The 16,824-nt window shown below is 40.5% G+C and overlaps 1 protein-coding gene across 1 annotated transcript in view; it reads left to right on the top strand.

Moving 5' to 3' along the window:
- LOC26514684 (glutamyl aminopeptidase) overlaps window positions 1-16,824 on the top strand; it is a 414,401-nt gene that overhangs the window by 345,053 nt on the left and 52,524 nt on the right. The window contains exon 6 of the mRNA XM_044714905.1: window positions 10,002-10,179. Coding sequence (XP_044570840.1) covers window positions 10,002-10,179 — 178 coding nt within the window. The remainder of the gene's footprint in view (window positions 1-10,001; window positions 10,180-16,824) is intronic.

The raw sequence follows: 16,824 nt of genomic DNA, 5'->3' as shown, positions 1-16,824 counted from the left end.
CAGCATTACATCGATGTGATTGTCGAGTAGGAATTGAGCTAACTCAAGTTTATGTTGCGAAACGCCGTTAGCGTTCCACGTAGATATCCGTAGGAAAGCCATTATTTGGATTGTTGTGAAACCAGCATTTGAATCAATAGATTTTGGTTTCGCATTAAATCTTGCATAGTTGTGCGCATAAACGACATAAATTCCGTCAGGCTTTGTTGTAGGCTGCATATCATAGCTTCAAAGTTGCTTTTTGGCTGCTCTGTTGGTTGATGTTGCTGAGCCGTGTTCGGTTCTTGATATGCTGATTGCAGAAATGAGCTTCTTGAGGCAGGTGTCGCCGGTCCTGATTTTAAGGCGCTTGCGTATGTCACATTTTTGTCAACGTTAATGGGTCCTAGTGAGGATCTGGCTGCAGTCGAGAAGAAGACTTCAGGGTTTGATCTGGACGCCGTGAACTGTCCATTTTGGGTGCGGGCAGCTATTCCTTTCTGGTGGATGCGACTTTTCAGCTCCTTATAGACTGGGCATCCTCTATAATTAGCAGTGTGATTGCCACCGCAGTTGCCGCACTTTTTCGAGTTGCTGTCATCTTTGCTCGCTGGGCAGTGTGCGGAGTCATGAAGCTCTCCGCAAACTACACACACCGGGCGCAGTTTACAGTATGACCTTGTATGGCCATATTCCTGGCAGTTCGCACATTGTACCGGGCCATTGCGTTTGTGCGGTTCCTCAACTGTGTGTGTTGTGTGTGTGTTCACTTGTGTGTTCCTTCTTGGCCTTGCTTTTTTGTCCCTCTTGGAGATGCCTATTACCCTTGCCGGGAGATGTGTCTTCCCTTTACATACTTTTTAGTTGGCAGTGAATTGAACTCTTTAAATTTTATAGTTCAATGGGTTCAGTGCTGCAGTGGGATGTACGTATGCACTGGTAACCGCGCGAAAGAAAAAAAAAACGGTACTTGTACGTTGGGCTCTCCAGTCGTGAATTAAAAAACTTGGGCTTGTGGTTTAATGTCCTTCTGAGGCTCGTCTTATTGATCTGCCATCGGCGGGGACTTCTCTAATCTTCCAGGTTTTTCTAGTAGCACCTCGAGTACTAGACGTGCTACAATGTACATACTATAATTTCGCTCCGATGCGTTTATTTCACCGATAGCCTCCGGTGCCCTAACTGAGTGATTATGGACAACGTTTTCTGCTTTGGAATCGGAAAAATATCAGGCTCATTGGTCTGTACGATTATGAATTAATCATTATAATCATTATAATGATAGATTTTTTCTAGTTTTTGGGTAGTAGCCTAGTTTTTTAATCCCTTGAAATAGGTTACAGATACCCTCTATAGTGGGGATTATTTTCCCTGGTCTGCACCCGGTGAATGTAGTGCTTGAAGGTTTAAGTTTCGGTAGGCTAGCCATTGAGAAAAACTTGACCTGGTTGGTGATAGTTTTTCATGCGGTCTAAAAACCTTTACTTTTTAAAGACCTGTGAGAAGTTGCATGAATCTGCATTGAATAGATTCCCAGACATTAGAGACCATTTTTTATAGATTTTCCACAGATTTGGCGATTAATTTGTCTTCGTTGGTGTGGTAATTTTTGCTACTCAAACGAGTATTAATTTCAGAGCTATTCCACAGCTTTTGATGTCCTCCTCGAAACTTACCTTTTTTCTACAAACAAAAATGAGTACTCAAATGCTTCTTATGTTAAAGCCTGATTACTGTCAGATGAAAGATTCTCCTATTTGGGAGTCATAATCCTTGGAAACAAACTCCCAAATTTATTTTTGATCTGTGTAAGTCCCTTGCTTTGAGATTAACGAGAATAATCATGTAGCCGCTTATTAAGGTTATCGATGTGTCTTGTAGGTAGTTTGTTGCAAGGCTGTGCTGAAAATTGTCTTTAATGTGGAAATTTTAGTTATTGTAAGATGTGTTTTTTCCAGCATCACAAGGTCCAATTTCCAATTTTCTAATTTGCACCGTATAAGACCGGCTTTACATCCAGCGAGCATGTACATTAAGATGTTCTGATTTTGAATAAGGTTATGGATGGTATTTTTTTATAAATGTCCATTATGCTCAATTTGTGACTTTGATGGATTCTTAGTAACGGAATCCTTGCTCCAATGGCGATTCAAACAAAGTCGTCATTTTGATTTCTCACACTAAGCCATAAATATTTACATCTTATATTCTGGTGATTGGATTGATTGCTTAGATTGGTCATAATATGGGTAGTCATGTGATATGAGAACGTGAACGTGTCACAAAAGTTTTCTGAATTTCACAAGTTGCAACTTAAGCATTGTTCCCATTTCTAAATAATGGATTATCGCATGTGATTTTAGTTGCCATGGAAGTTCATTAGGTACAATATTTCTGGATCCTGAAACGTCCACAATCGTTGCCTAAAATTTTGAGATAAAGGGAGTCGGAAAGAAAACCCCCACCCTCTCCCATTGCAACAATACATGGCCATAGACAGTTGGTATTTCTTCTGTGCTAAAATTTCATAAGCAGTGCTACACCCTTAGCTCGCAAAATAGACCTGCGGGCAACAAAACGAAAATAAACCGCGTCCAAAAGACCGATGAAGAACCAAGGAGATCCAGGATACCACACCAATTTGTCTTCAGAAGAAACCATGGAAAAACTCTTCGCTTTCACTAAACGGTATGCAAATCCCTGCAAATGTCTCTGGCATCTGTATCTGTAGTTGGCAGCATCGGAATTTTTGTTTATGTAAGATTCTTCCATTTAAGGGGTAGTCCATTTTAAATCGTAGTTTCCAAAGATAAGTTGAAAAGTATTGGTAGAAGTTTGCTCAGAGCCTTGGTACAGTATTTTAGCACCACCCTTAGCATCGAGCCGGGAGAATAAAATATTTGAACGTTAATAGTTGAAGATTAAATAATAAAATATTTTCAGAGAGAGTTGGAAAGATTATATTGTATACGTATAGCTGATCCGAGATTTTAGGAGGTGAATAAGAATAAAAAAAAAACTTTGCGAATAAATCGGCAATGGCCTGATCTGAGGTCGCAGACGAATTTTTACGTAAGTAAAGGAGGAAAAAATACATGCTTACGCTTAGTGTTTACAATGTTATAAAACTGATTTGGATCTTCAAAGGGTCTGGAAAGCTCTGGAACCCCTCCAGCAGGTAGCAGGATCAGATACAAAACATAAGTTAGTAACCGACCTAACGAATTTCTAAAATGGTTAATTTGAACTAGGTAAATGTCAAACATGCCCGCCGAAAAATCTTAGTTTTAGCAGATAAATTTGAAATCTTTAAACCCTGTTAATATAGATTACGATTCTTCCTTCTCTTCGCAGAGGTTTATTTATTTATTTATTTCTCTTTCGCCATTGATTATTTTAATCTTACATGGCTACTATACAATCTAACTTACATACTACTTAAGAAATGCCTAACCAATAAGACCCTAAACGCTTGTTTATCTGAGCCCCACTTAGTTCGGAGGCTAGGCGGTAATGTATTAAAAAATGATAATGCTCTATCAATAAGCTCGTTCAAAAGGTAATTGGCCCTACGACAAGCAATCGGAAAGGAAGCAAACGAGCGAAGATCCCTCTGGGACACATTGAAGTTTATAAGCCCCAATAACATGGGGCAATAAATGCTGCTAATTACTATGTTATTGATGAAAGTTAAAGCAAAGAAAGAAAGGTAAAGCCACAGTGCGCCGATCCTCAATTGTACATATGTGGAGGAGAAGGCACCGGCTGTGGTATGAGGATAGAGGATCCACAATAGAGGCATATTCCAGCCTCGACCGGACGAATGCGGCGTAAACACTAAGCTTCGCGTACGGGCTCTTGAATTGGTCTGTGTGCCGCTTTACAAAACCCAACATGGCATACGCCTTAGGCATTATAAAGTCTAAATGGCTGGAAAATTTTAAATTTGAGACAAAAAGGACGCCAAGATCAACCACCTCCTCCTTGAGCTGCAGGTCATGGTTGCCAATTGCATAGGAAGTACATAAGTCCAGCGCCCTCTTACTGTAACGAATGAAATGACATTTAGCTAAATTTAGAGGAAGGAGATTGAGGGCGCACCAAGAAGAGACTCGGCGCAAATCATCCTGCAGTAGATAGCTATCCCTAATGCAGCTAATGGCCTTAAACACTTTAAGGTCATCCGCGTATAACCAAAAGTCCGAATAAAGAAAGCAAGAGGAGATGTCATTGATGAAAATGATGAATAGGAGAGGCCCCAAAGAGCTACCTTGCGGGAGGCCAGATGAGGTAATAAAGGGACTCGAGGTGGCATCACCAATGGGAACGTGACATGGTCGGTCTGCCAAATAAGACTCCAACCAACTTAACATGGAGGAATGAGCACCTAATCTGAACAATTTAGCAAGTAGGGCTGCATGGCAAACTTTGTCAAAGGCTTTAGAGAAGTCCGTATAAATGGCATCGACCTGACATCGGCGTTCAAAGGTTTCCAGGCAGTGCTTAGAGAAAACCACTAAGTTGGTTGTGGTGGATCGCCCAGGAAAGAATCCATGTTGATTGTGAGAAATAAAGTTACGAATCAAAAATGTTAGCTTTTTGGTGACAATACGCTCAAGTAACTTGGCAATATTACATATCTTGGCGATAGGCCGATAGTTAGTGACGTCTGCCCTGCTGCCACCTTTATGAATGGGCGTGATCGAGGTAATTTTCCATCGAAAAGCAAACTTACCCGATGATAATGATAAAGAGAACAGAAGTTGCAGAGGTGTAGTTAAGGATGCAATACACTTCTTAATGAAGAATGGGGAGATACCATCTATGTCAGGTGTATGCGACTCATTAAAATGACTAGAGGCCTCAACAATGTGTTGAGGCTAGTCTAGTGTGTCCAAGCTTCCAACCTCAAGAAGAGGCAAAATTTTCTGAACTACCTCCTGCTCATCCCAAGAGACCTTCGGCTCAAGGTTTGAGGCAAAATATTTCGCAAAAAGTTTAGAAATGCCCTTATCGGAGTTAGCTGCCAAACCTCCATAAGACATGGAAGAAGGTATATCAGAGGATGATTTTTTCCCATTCACAAACCGCCAAAACGCTTTACGGTTGGATATGAGGCTCGCTTCAACATCAGTAATATATTGGTTGTATAGAAATTTATTGAGGAATTCAAACTCCCACTTATATTGCCGGTACAACTCACCAGCCATTTGTTCCCCTGTCTTTAGAAATCGCTTATAAAATATGTCCCTTCTATTCTTTAAGTTTTTTAGACCCTCTGTATACCAAGGCAGCTTGAACGACCTTCGAAACCTAACGGAGGCATTATTGTCGATAATATTGAAAAGAGCAATCAAAAACTTAGTATAAAAATCATCAATCGTGTCATCCGAAAACAGGGAAACCCAATCAAAACTTACAATAGCGTTATTAATAAGTGAAAGGTTAGACTCATTAAAGTGATAATAAGAAATAGGTGAGGGGGAAGGTAGAAAACTATAAAATTCAATGTGTATCAACAATGGATTATGGTGCATATCACACGGACTTAATGGTGCATTACAAATTTCTACTTAACTATGAACGACATTATTTAAAAATATCAGATCCAGAATTCTCGATAAATCATTATAAATATTATTTACTTGGGAGAGGCCCATGCTAAAAATATCATCCAAAACAACGATTTCATGCGATTGGTGAACATTGCTGGGTAAAATGCCAAGGGACTCCGGGTCCCAAGTCCAAACAATAGAGCTCAAGTTGAAGTCGCCAGCAACCATCAGAGCCGTCGGGTCCTCCATACTACCACAGACACTGGCGATATTTTCCATATGCGCTTGATAAGTACTGAATGCGCTGCTTGGTGGGATATACGATGCAATGATGATGAAAGGGCCCTGAATGCCCTGGATTGAGACGGCTAGCTGGTCCAGTATAGGGTCGCCAACCTTAAGGCTACTTGAAACAAGTTGGGTTCAAAGAACTCGGAGGAACTAAAGTTGCTATTGAGCCATGTTTCCACGAGAACGATTACATCAAAATCACAGACTGAAGAATTCAAAAGCACCATGCGGGATTTGGTCCGCATTCCAGATATATTTTGGAAGAAAACTTTTAAGCGCTTATTAGAGCCCAAGGCAGCACGATCCATGCAGTCCACTGCAGGAATTGGGCGGCAGTGTGGTATATGTGAAGGCACTGGCAGGGTCCTGATGCTAGAGGCCACATATCCCAAACACATAGCTTCCATGATAGCCAACGTGGACACACAAAAATTTTCCTTAATCTCCAGATTGGACCTATTAATGTCCAGTCGCCCTGTGAATCCAGTGACAGGTAAAGCTAAAGATATAGAGCTAATATAGTTTTGATCATCCACGCGTAGCGATGCTCTACGCTCCAGACCATGATGTAAACAAACATTTCCTTCAGACGCCGAAAAGTGAGCATGAGTGGTCAGTCTCACAATGGACAACCCATCCAAGAAAGATAAGATAAACAGAGAGGGGCTCACAATAAGACGATAACGAACCATTTGTTGTTGCTGGAGGTCCAGAAGGGAATATAATATGCAAACAGCCCACCTTGGGATCAGCTGCTGTTGTTGGAGCAAATAGTGCATTGACGGGAGCAGAATAACGTAGGAAGTGACATCAACAGTTTCCATAACTGCCAGCGCCGAATGTTGTTGGCGGCTCAGGAGAGGGAGAATATGATGACCGGTCGCAGAATATGAAGAGGGAAAAATAACCGCTCCAGTGGCGCCGCTTACTGGGGGTTTTTTGACGCTCCAGGGTTTGATCGAGAGAGTCTCGCAGGGAGGTCAATAACCTTAGCAGGTTCTCTATGAAGAAAACGAGTGACTTTTACCGACATGGGCCAAAAATCAACCTTGAAGACAGCGGGGAAATGTTGCTCGGGAACTCCCAATTTAAAGTTGACGAATTTTAGAGCGTTGATATCAGCATCTTTTTAACCAATCTAGCACAGGCTATATCACTCGGTCCAGGTGCAACTTATCAGCGACATATTTGCACAATGCCTCCAAAACCTTCATATTAAACTCATCAATTTTTGAATGAGAGTCGTTTCCCATGACGCAACTATCACATTGCCACAGTAAGTTTGGAATGTTTATTAGAAGTTTTATTGCCTCGGAGGGTAAATCAACACAAGCGGTATGATAGACACGGCGGCAGATCGATGAACACCGAACGGCCTCACACCCACGAAGCTGCGTAGCAGTAACTTCCCCACTGCACTCCGAACAAACGAGCGGCGACATTAGCAGAAAATAAACGTCCGAACGCAAAAAAAGCTAGACTGAGACTGATGAGGTTGGTCACTTCTAAAATGGAGTACCAACCTGGAAAAACTTCGGAGCTCAGGATTTCCGGCTATAGATAGATTTCGGTAAAGACAAATGGGTTGCAAAAGAAAAACTATTCGAATAGAGTCTAGCTTACTAAAAATGTCATCGATTAAATCGGTTTAAAGCATGCAGAAAATGAAACCTAATACAGTTTGAGAGTTAAGTTGATTTTATGGCATAGTGAACTACTATCACCGGTGCATTCGCCATGCGTCAGCAATCCAAGCACTCTTGAGTGAAATTTATAGGTAACAGGAGTTGTGGGAGCCGGCAACGGTCGCTTACGCCACAAACGAGGGAGGAGATGATGCCAAAGAGAGTGTAAAGGGATCGGCGGACAAAAGCTACTGTGGAGAAATAGCAAGCGCACAGATCGGCTGTATGACGCATTAATTACAAGACTAATAAACATTGTTAAATATATATAAAAATTCCATCATTCTTGGGGGAACCTGCATTAATACATTGGCGACAAGGTAAATTCTTTGATTTGAAAAATGGCTTCACGAAGAGAGGCTGTGTTAAAAAATAAGCCAGATTTGATTTAAAGAGATTTGTCAGGTCTGGAATGAATTTTCCAATGTATGCCACCAACCCTAGAAAACTTCGAGTTTCTTCCTTGTTAATTGGGTCGCGAAAGCTTCGGATTAAAGTGAAGCTTTCTCAATTTTTGTCAATGTCAAAAATTGTGTTAAAACAAGCCGAAACTGTATTGAATTAGAGAGAATTAATTGTAACCCAAACGAGGCTGCGCAGAAGAGTTAAAACCTAACAAGCCAAAAAAAAAAAACACTGTTTTTGTATGCCTGGTTTTTGGATGGCTGAAAATTGTTTAAAACCTTTTTTATGTGACACCATTGAAAAGTCGGTGCTTCGGTGCATTAATTTAATGGCGGTTTTAAGATATGCAGCGACGGAGAAGAAGGACTTATAAATTGCCTTACAGGAGGATATGAGATTCCCCCAATTTTTGAATCGGGATGGAAATTTAACCTAATTAGCCAAACAGATTGGGTGAAGCATAACCACGATAATACGACCCTTTTTAACGTTAGATCGCATTCGTAGAAAAAATGTCGAGAAATTTGACATTGACAAAAATTGAGAAAGCTTCACTTTAATCCGAAGCTTTCGCGACCCAATTAACAAGGAAGAAACTCGAAGTTTTCTAGGGTTGGTGGCATACATTGGAAAATTCATTCCAGACCTGACTCATTACATGGAACCGCTAAGACAATTGCTGAAGAAGAACTCGCAACTTAGCTGGGGGCGAGGTGGAAAGAGATGCCTTTCGGAATCCGTTGCCGAAAGAGATGCCTTTCGGAAGATCCATTGGCGAAGGTACCAAACCTCGCATACTTCAACCCGCGAAATCGAACTCGGCTAATAGCAGATGACAGTCCAATAGAGTTTGGAGCGGTTTCACTACAGTTCTAAGGTAATGGTGATCCTTGAATTCTGCTATGAAAGAGAGTCTGCTTTGAAAAGGCGTCTGCGATCCACGGTATGGTGGCCGTGCGGTATTTCACGGTATTGACTGTGACTTTGCAAAATACGTAAAACATTAAAGAGACTGTATTCTGTTGTCACAAAACCCAAAGCCGACCGGTCCGTGGATTTGACATTTAAGAAACATTTAAGAACTGACAATGAACGAGAGTACATAAGTCGAGAATTAGAAGAGTACTGCAAAACTTGCGGTATAGGGCAAGTCGAAACTTCATCCTATTGGCCTCAAGCTAATGGAGAAGTGGAAAATATGAATAAATCTCTGGTCAAACGCTTAAAGATAGCTCATTCAAATTCAAAAAACTACAGGGAAGAAATCCACAAATTTTTACTCATGCACAACGGCACTCCACATGGCATAACTGGTGTAGCCCCGACTCAACACCATCTAACTTAAGAAACACCAAAGATATGGCATATCCAGGATATAGTCGTTCCGACTTATATACCGCCTGCAAGCAAAAAAAGGATGTGTGAAAAGTTTCAACTCGATAGCTTTAAAACTGAGAGATTATTTTGTGTAGAAACAGACAGACAGATAGGCGGACAAGCTCATATCCACTCAAGAATATATATACTTTATAAGGTCGGAGATATCTCCTTCACTGCGTTGCACACTTTTGACCAAAATTATAATACCCTCTGCAGGGGTATAACAAGGCTCAACCTGCGACTTGAAATTCACCCACAGCTAAGGCTATTTGGACATTTTTACCGAATCAGCCTGCCCATAAGTTCCACAATCATTACGCTTCATGGTCTTTTTGGATATCTATATTATTACCAATCGAAGCAATCAATACACTTACTAGCAAATAGGACTTGAATGCTTATGGCCTAGTGTGGCCAAAACCATCAAAACAGACCATACGACCAAAGGACAAAGGAAAAATCGTCTGCAGCCAATGCATGCTTGGAATAGATGCGTCAATCTGATCATAAGACAAAGATTTGGAGACAACTTCATGTTCATGAATCAATGCTGACTTGCGCCTATGCAGGTGTAAAAAAGTACACCACCAGTGTTTTAACTCTCTAACTATTAATAATGATTGATAGCTTAACCATTACTTTTATAATAATTTTATATATATATTTCTATAACTTTTATATAATATTTTATAACATTTTATTTTAGTCCTGTGCTTAAAGGATATCGATTGGATACTTTTGATACAACCCCGCCCATTCCTGCATTCTCATTATGTTTTGTAATATCTAAACTACAAAAGTCAGAAGAAATAATCTTTTTGGATGGTCAAACTTTTTATAGCATACATATTTGGAATAATAATATATCACATTTCTTTTTAAAGGTAAGATTTTTTAAATTTTATGAGTAACATAATTTAGCTTTACGTTTTTGTACCTGGTACATAGAGTATAAGAGAATATTTTATTAGTGTTATATTCGATTTCGTGAATATGTGTACGTAACAGGAAGAAGAAATCATCGCCGACCCCAAAAAGGCCAAGTCTTTCTGTCCATATACATAAATTCGTGGATCTAAGAGACTATAAGAAGTAGAACTAGACAACCTTGCACGAATATGACTAAAACGAATATGACTGTCGGGTCAGGCAGCAGCCACGGCATAAATGGAATAAATATAAATGTAACATATATATATAAATTTAATAATTATAGTTTAGCATATAATCATTTTCCCATCGCTGTTGTTAGTCGCAAGCCGACTCTTCTCGGCCGCTCGGCTTTATTTTATCTTTGTCATTAAGTTAACGAGCTTTCGCCCGTCCTGTGCTAAAAGCCGGCCCACTTGTAGTCTCTATCTCAGTGCATACGCATTCTAACTCGGAGCTTTCTGGCACTCCATTTCATATGAGAATAAATAAACATTTTATAACGTTGTGAAACAGATAATTCCCTTTTTTGTTATTTGGAAAAAGGGAAAAAGTCATTGAAAAGGCTCAATGACCAAACATTGGTGACCCCGACGATCTAATTAATTATAAATTATAATTAATAAAATAAATAAAACAATTCCACGAGCATAAAACAGTGCGAACATACCCGTTTCAGTTTTTGCGCGGTGTTTTAACATATGTATGTGCATTTTTGAACCTAAACGGCACACAGTGCATCAGTGAACAATTATTTTTTATTTATACAATAAATCATTTAATTATATAAATAAATACAATATATACAATTGTTATCCGGTCCGCCAACATACATACATACATACGTTCAACTTGCAAATGCATTCGACTCACACAAGCGTTTATATATATACATTCCACAACTCAGTGTACGGTTCTGAGCGCACAGTGGGAAAATCGTGTTCGCTGCGCTCAAATATAATTAAATATATAAAATAAACAAGAACTATAATTTTGGCGCCAAAATTAATTTGTGCGTGTTTTTACCTAAATTGAGCGTATCTCAGATATAGTGGCGATGAACTCCAGCGGCGCCGTCACAGGAGAACTCACTCCATCTCGGAGTGCGATTTTAAAATGCAAGACCAAGAGTATCCTCCAGGATTTGAAGAGGATCCAAGGCGCCCTGCAGCCAATGTCAAAGGTCACTGACCCTTGTCAATGTCACCCTTACCAGCGGAGTTTCCAGTGTGCAGGTGGAACCAGTTCGGAGTTTTCAAGCCTTGCCTCCGCTTCCTCTTCCTACTTTCAGCGGAGAATATTCAGAGTGGGCTGAGTTTCATTCGGTTTTTTCGACAATCGTAGGCTGCAATCCTTATATAAGTAAGGTGGAAAAGTTTCAGAGGTTGCGATCTTGTCTTCGGGACTCCGCTTTAGAGGCAGTCCGTTCCTTGGAAATCTCCGAGGAGAATTATGATGTCGCAGTGCAGCTTTTGGAGAATCGATTTAGTAACCGTCGGTTGATATTTCAGGCTCATGTGAACGAGATTCTGGGCCTCAATCTTCAGCGCTTCAAGGGCTGTCCGATAAGTTCAATGCGAGCCTTAACAAATTTGGGGACGACAGTTCAGATCGCCGGCTGCATCATTGTCCTGGTACTTCTTCAAAGGTTGGATCCAGCTACTCAGGCCAAGTGGGAGGAAGGAAGGTTAGAACCGCTTCTGGAACTACCAAGCGCGCAACGACCAAGCTTTGCCTATTGCCCCTTAAGGATGAAGTTGAAGGAGAGGCCTCAACTGGGGGGAGTATGTCGGGTCAGGCAGCAGCCACGGCATAAGTTGAATCAATATAAATGTAAAATATATATATAAATGTAATAATTATAGTTTAGCATATAATCATTTTCTCATCGCTGTTGTTAGTCGCAAGCCGACTCTTCTCGGCCGCTCGGCTTTATTTTATGTTTGTCATTAAGTTAACGAGCTTTCGCCCGTCCTATGCTAAAAGGGCCCGCCTTGTTCTCTCTATCTCAGTGCATTCTAAATCGAATAAATAAACATTTTATAACGTTGTGAAACAGATAATTCCCTTTTTTGTTATTTGGAAAAAGGGAGAAAGTCATTAAAAAGGCTCAATGACTCATTTTAAATTGTTTCACGCCCCATACCGATCCCATAAATGGCGTATTTCTATAGCGTCGGTTTAGGAAACTATTTTGAAAAAGTTTTAATGACAAACTATTCCAATGCCCAACTTACAAATATATATAATAAGCAAATAATATAATATAACATACAGATATATGCGAAGACATACAAATATATGCAAAGAATTTTTTGAGAGTATGTTCATTGAATGGTTAGAAAAAGTTTAGGAGGAAATGATGAGTACCTGGTAATATATAGTATTCTTGTTTATACTGTATCCTTTAATTTAATTTACCAATATTTTTACTTAAATTCAATTAAAGTATTGGTTTCGATTAAAACGTCAAGAGTGGGATGATATAGATTACGTTCGTCAGAATTGGAAAGGGGCAAAGTTTTGGAAAGAGTAATTCCATCAGGATCTGAAACGAAACACAAGTCCAGCAGCCGACCAACGAACTTCTAACGTGGTTTATTTGAGCGAGTGACGTGTGACACATGCCCACGGGAAAGTTGTGGTGCGTATTAAGCAATAAAGACGGTGAATTATGAACATTAGAACACATGAGCTCTGAAATTTAAAAGTCACCTAGAGCTATCAGATTAGCTATTAGATTAGAAACGAGATTAGAGCTATTAGATTAGAAACGAATTGAATAAAGAACAGATGCCAGTATGTAAGCTGTTCGAACAAAGGTGTTATATAGGAATGTTACCTACATAGAAATTGACTGGGCAAATTGATTTTAATGCAATGATTTAAGTCACCAATCCACACAGTGATAGAAGCAAATCATTCTAACTGTAACTACGCCTAAAGACTGAATTAGACTTTTAGTTTTAAAGCTATCGCCTTCAAACTTTCCATATCTTCTTTCCTTACCAATTCGACATTATATAAGTCAGTTCGAAGGGGATCATTAAAGCTGCCACATAACTGATTGATCGGAATCCTATGCTGTCATATAACTGAACGGTATGACACAATTTGAGTGTTTTTGATGATAGATTAGAACACTATAAAAATTCCATTTTGGGCAAACTAATCCAGTTTATCAAGTTTTATAATGTCAAGCTTTTATTAATATTGCGGGATGTGCCACCAATGGGAAATTTCAGCAAACCATTTGCCTTTATGTTGGCAGTTGATGAAACTCTATGGCATACAGCCTGAAATTCCATTGGGCCATTGCGAAGATCCATTGGCTAGATTATTTTTTAGCCATACGAAGCAAGTTTTTAACCATACCATCCTGGAATGCAAACGGTTGCTCTGACATTCTGTTCCACTCTATTTATTAAACAACTGGAATTCGCATCTAATGTCAACATTGTATGCCGGCAAATGGTAAAAACAAATGTGCTGCTCAATTATACAAATATACAAGGTGTGCATCTATTGAATTCGTCCTCATATAAACCTATAAAACGATCTGTATGAACATTGACAGCCATTATCGTTGAATGCACCACGTTGATGATAGAGTCAACAATAATTGTTTAGTTCTGGATCAGCTGTAGGAGGTTACGTTGAAGCCTTTTATCTTTGTGATAGTTTTGGTCATATCTTCTGAGTACGTCAAATCAAGTACATCGTATAATGAATTGGCTATAGTTCCAACAATGGTAAACGGTGTTCTACGTTGCCGAGAGAGATGCATTAGGCTATTTCCAGCTTCAAAATCTGCGTAGATTTTTAAAATGGTTCGGATCTGCTTGCTGCTACGATTGTCAATTCTTGGTACTTGCTTGTTCATTATTCATTCTGATCATTATCCATTCCGAAACTACTACTCTCGTGGTTCCCAGAAGTTTGAATAACATTACTGGCTTGTTAGTAAATTCCGTCACTATTGGCTTTGCCTTGGCTGGCTAATATGGCAACATTAGTGTTAGAGTTACGGGCATTGCTCGGGTATTCCCTTTTTGCGATGTACAGGGGGCTCATCAGACTGTTTGGCATTGACGATGTCGTCCAATGAGCGCTTGTTTTTGATTTCTTCTGGTAACTGTGGAACTTTTTGAGTCACTGTGTCTCTTGAATATTCTAGAAGTCTTTGATATCCACTACCTGAAAGAGATTGACCGGTCCAGGATATGTTTTAAGAACCCGTTCCATAGGGCAAACATTACAGTCATATATTTCTTTATAGGGACTAGCAATCCCTCTTTAATATTTCGAGATTCATTCTTCCATTTGTGCCGATTCTGAAGCTCTGGCAAGTACGCACACAACCATTGCTTCCAAAAGGCGTGCTTTAGTAGTGATACCAGTTCACATCTTTTTATTCACATCCCGTGTTTTTCGCACGGGATGATATTGGTATCAGGAGGGGCAATTAATGGTTTCCCAATCAGGAAGTGTCCTGGCGTTAAAGCTGATTCGTCAGTGGGGTCTGAAGACAGACGTGCTGCGTGATTTCAGGATCGCCTCAACTTTAACGACCACCGTGTTGACTTCTTCAAATGTCAAAACGCCATGGCTGTATTGATACAAGCAGCCGTTTACCAGATTTTACCACAGCTTCCCAAAGATTTGTGACCCCGACGTGATCGCGCCCGGTTTGATTTGTGATCATTTAAGTGCATAAGGGAAACTTTGTAAAGGAAAATTTGTTGCTGTTGTTTCCATTACATTGCACCTTGCACAAAATCTTACATAATGGAGTCTGGAGACTTATTTAGTGCCTCGGTTCCTGCAAGCAGGGAAAGGCTGTTGCGGCGAAGAGCAGAAGTGACCTACCAGGAGATGGAAGCCCTGCATAATAAGGTCAAGGCTGCAGTGCAGAAGGGAGATTTGACCATCATGGTACTGGAGCCGTTGGAAATTGCGTTGCGGAAGAAATTCACCACACTCCAGGATGAGTTAGAGCGATTGAGCTCTAGCGAAATTGGGAGCGAATTATTCTGGAAGTTCTCCCAGCTTGCCGCTGATGTGCGCGTTGATATTCAGGTGGGAATGGCAAGGTACTCCATGAGGGTTCCTGAACACTCCACTCGTCTTGACGGCACCACTGGTCCCATTGCTCCGTCATTGACAAAACCAACCATAGAGGCTACGAAAGTGCATGGTGGTCTCTTGGTAAATTGTCGCTCATGCAGTCAGGATTCTTCGCTGGACCGCGACATCCAATCGGGTTTTCCGGATTTGAAATTGGAGCGAAACCTGAACAACGATCATGATAGCCAGGACGGGTCCAATTGCGTCTCATCAGTGCCCCTGCTATCCACCGCTCTCCCCGTGGTCGCTATTTCCACATCGCATCTGGCAGTTGTCTAGGATGGATTTTCTAAAGCTGCTACTCTTAATCCCACATCTGGCCCGGGATTTGGTTTATTGCCACCGTTGCCGATTAAGTCAGCGCCCAGGTCTGACTCCATTCTGGACTCTAGCCTGCACCCTTCCAATGGGGGGAGGTCGTCCGCATCGCTGCTGCCGCCGTCTGCAGCTGCCAAGGTGGCTTCTGCTCTAGCCGTGAAGGCTCCCGATCCTGCAATCGAAAGGTGCGCCTACGCGCAATTTCGGAAAGAAGTTTCCTTCCACTCTCGCCACTCTATTGACGCCTGGCTCGTGCGCTCTCTGGATGTAGATGGACACGGCAGCCTGCAACTGAGAATAATGGACCTTGAGATCATCAGCAATATTATGTGATGAGCTGTCCCATTCCCCTAAGGATTTTTTGTTGAAAGATGGAATTCAACGGGGGGATGATGTTGGGACTTCAAATAACATAAGTATTTCTATTTAATTCTCTCAGTGTAACTAGCCGCAGCGGTCCACTAATTGCCCGTTATCAGCTGTACCATATTCTTTGTTTCTTCCAGATTCGCATGCACTTTGTTGTTCTTTTGTAGCGCATGCACTTTGGGAGCTTTGGTGGAGCTTCTGCGCAAGCTCTTAGGTTTTAGGCACTTGTAATTCGGCATTGTTTTGGACCGGCCGCGGAATTTGTTTTGGGGTTAAATTGACCCACAATAAATTGAATTGTAAAATTGATCCTGGTCAATTAATACGGCCGCTATCAAAACGCTGATAGCTCAACCTCTAAATGTTCGTAAGGGAATGAATGGGATTTATTCATTAATTGTCTATTTCCCTTTTGTTGCTGGGTTTTGCTATGCTGTCCTTGGCATCGGGTGAGAAAATGATGACTTCGAGATCTTTTAATTTTTTTTTTGCTCCAATAAAATAAAAAGGAACATGAAAAGAATTAAAATAATAGTAAAATGACATTGTTAGTAAATATAGTTACATTGGTTATTTTTAACCTGCCGTTAAACTAAATATTTTCATTCAACAGGTTTCAAACATTCTGGATAAGATAGCGGTATTTTTGGCGGATGATACGTGACGCCATTAAGACTGATTCATAACTTTTGAATCTTATCTAAACTATTTGCCCTAATACGACGGATGAATCAGTCCAAAAGAACCCAGAAACCTTATCTAAAGACAAGAGAAAATCTTGTCAG

This window comes from Drosophila ananassae, chromosome 2R (genome assembly GCF_017639315.1).
Source record: "Drosophila ananassae strain 14024-0371.13 chromosome 2R, ASM1763931v2, whole genome shotgun sequence".
Lineage (NCBI taxonomy): Eukaryota > Metazoa > Arthropoda > Insecta > Diptera > Drosophilidae > Drosophila > Drosophila ananassae.
This window is presented reverse-complemented; position numbering and strand designations above follow the sequence as displayed.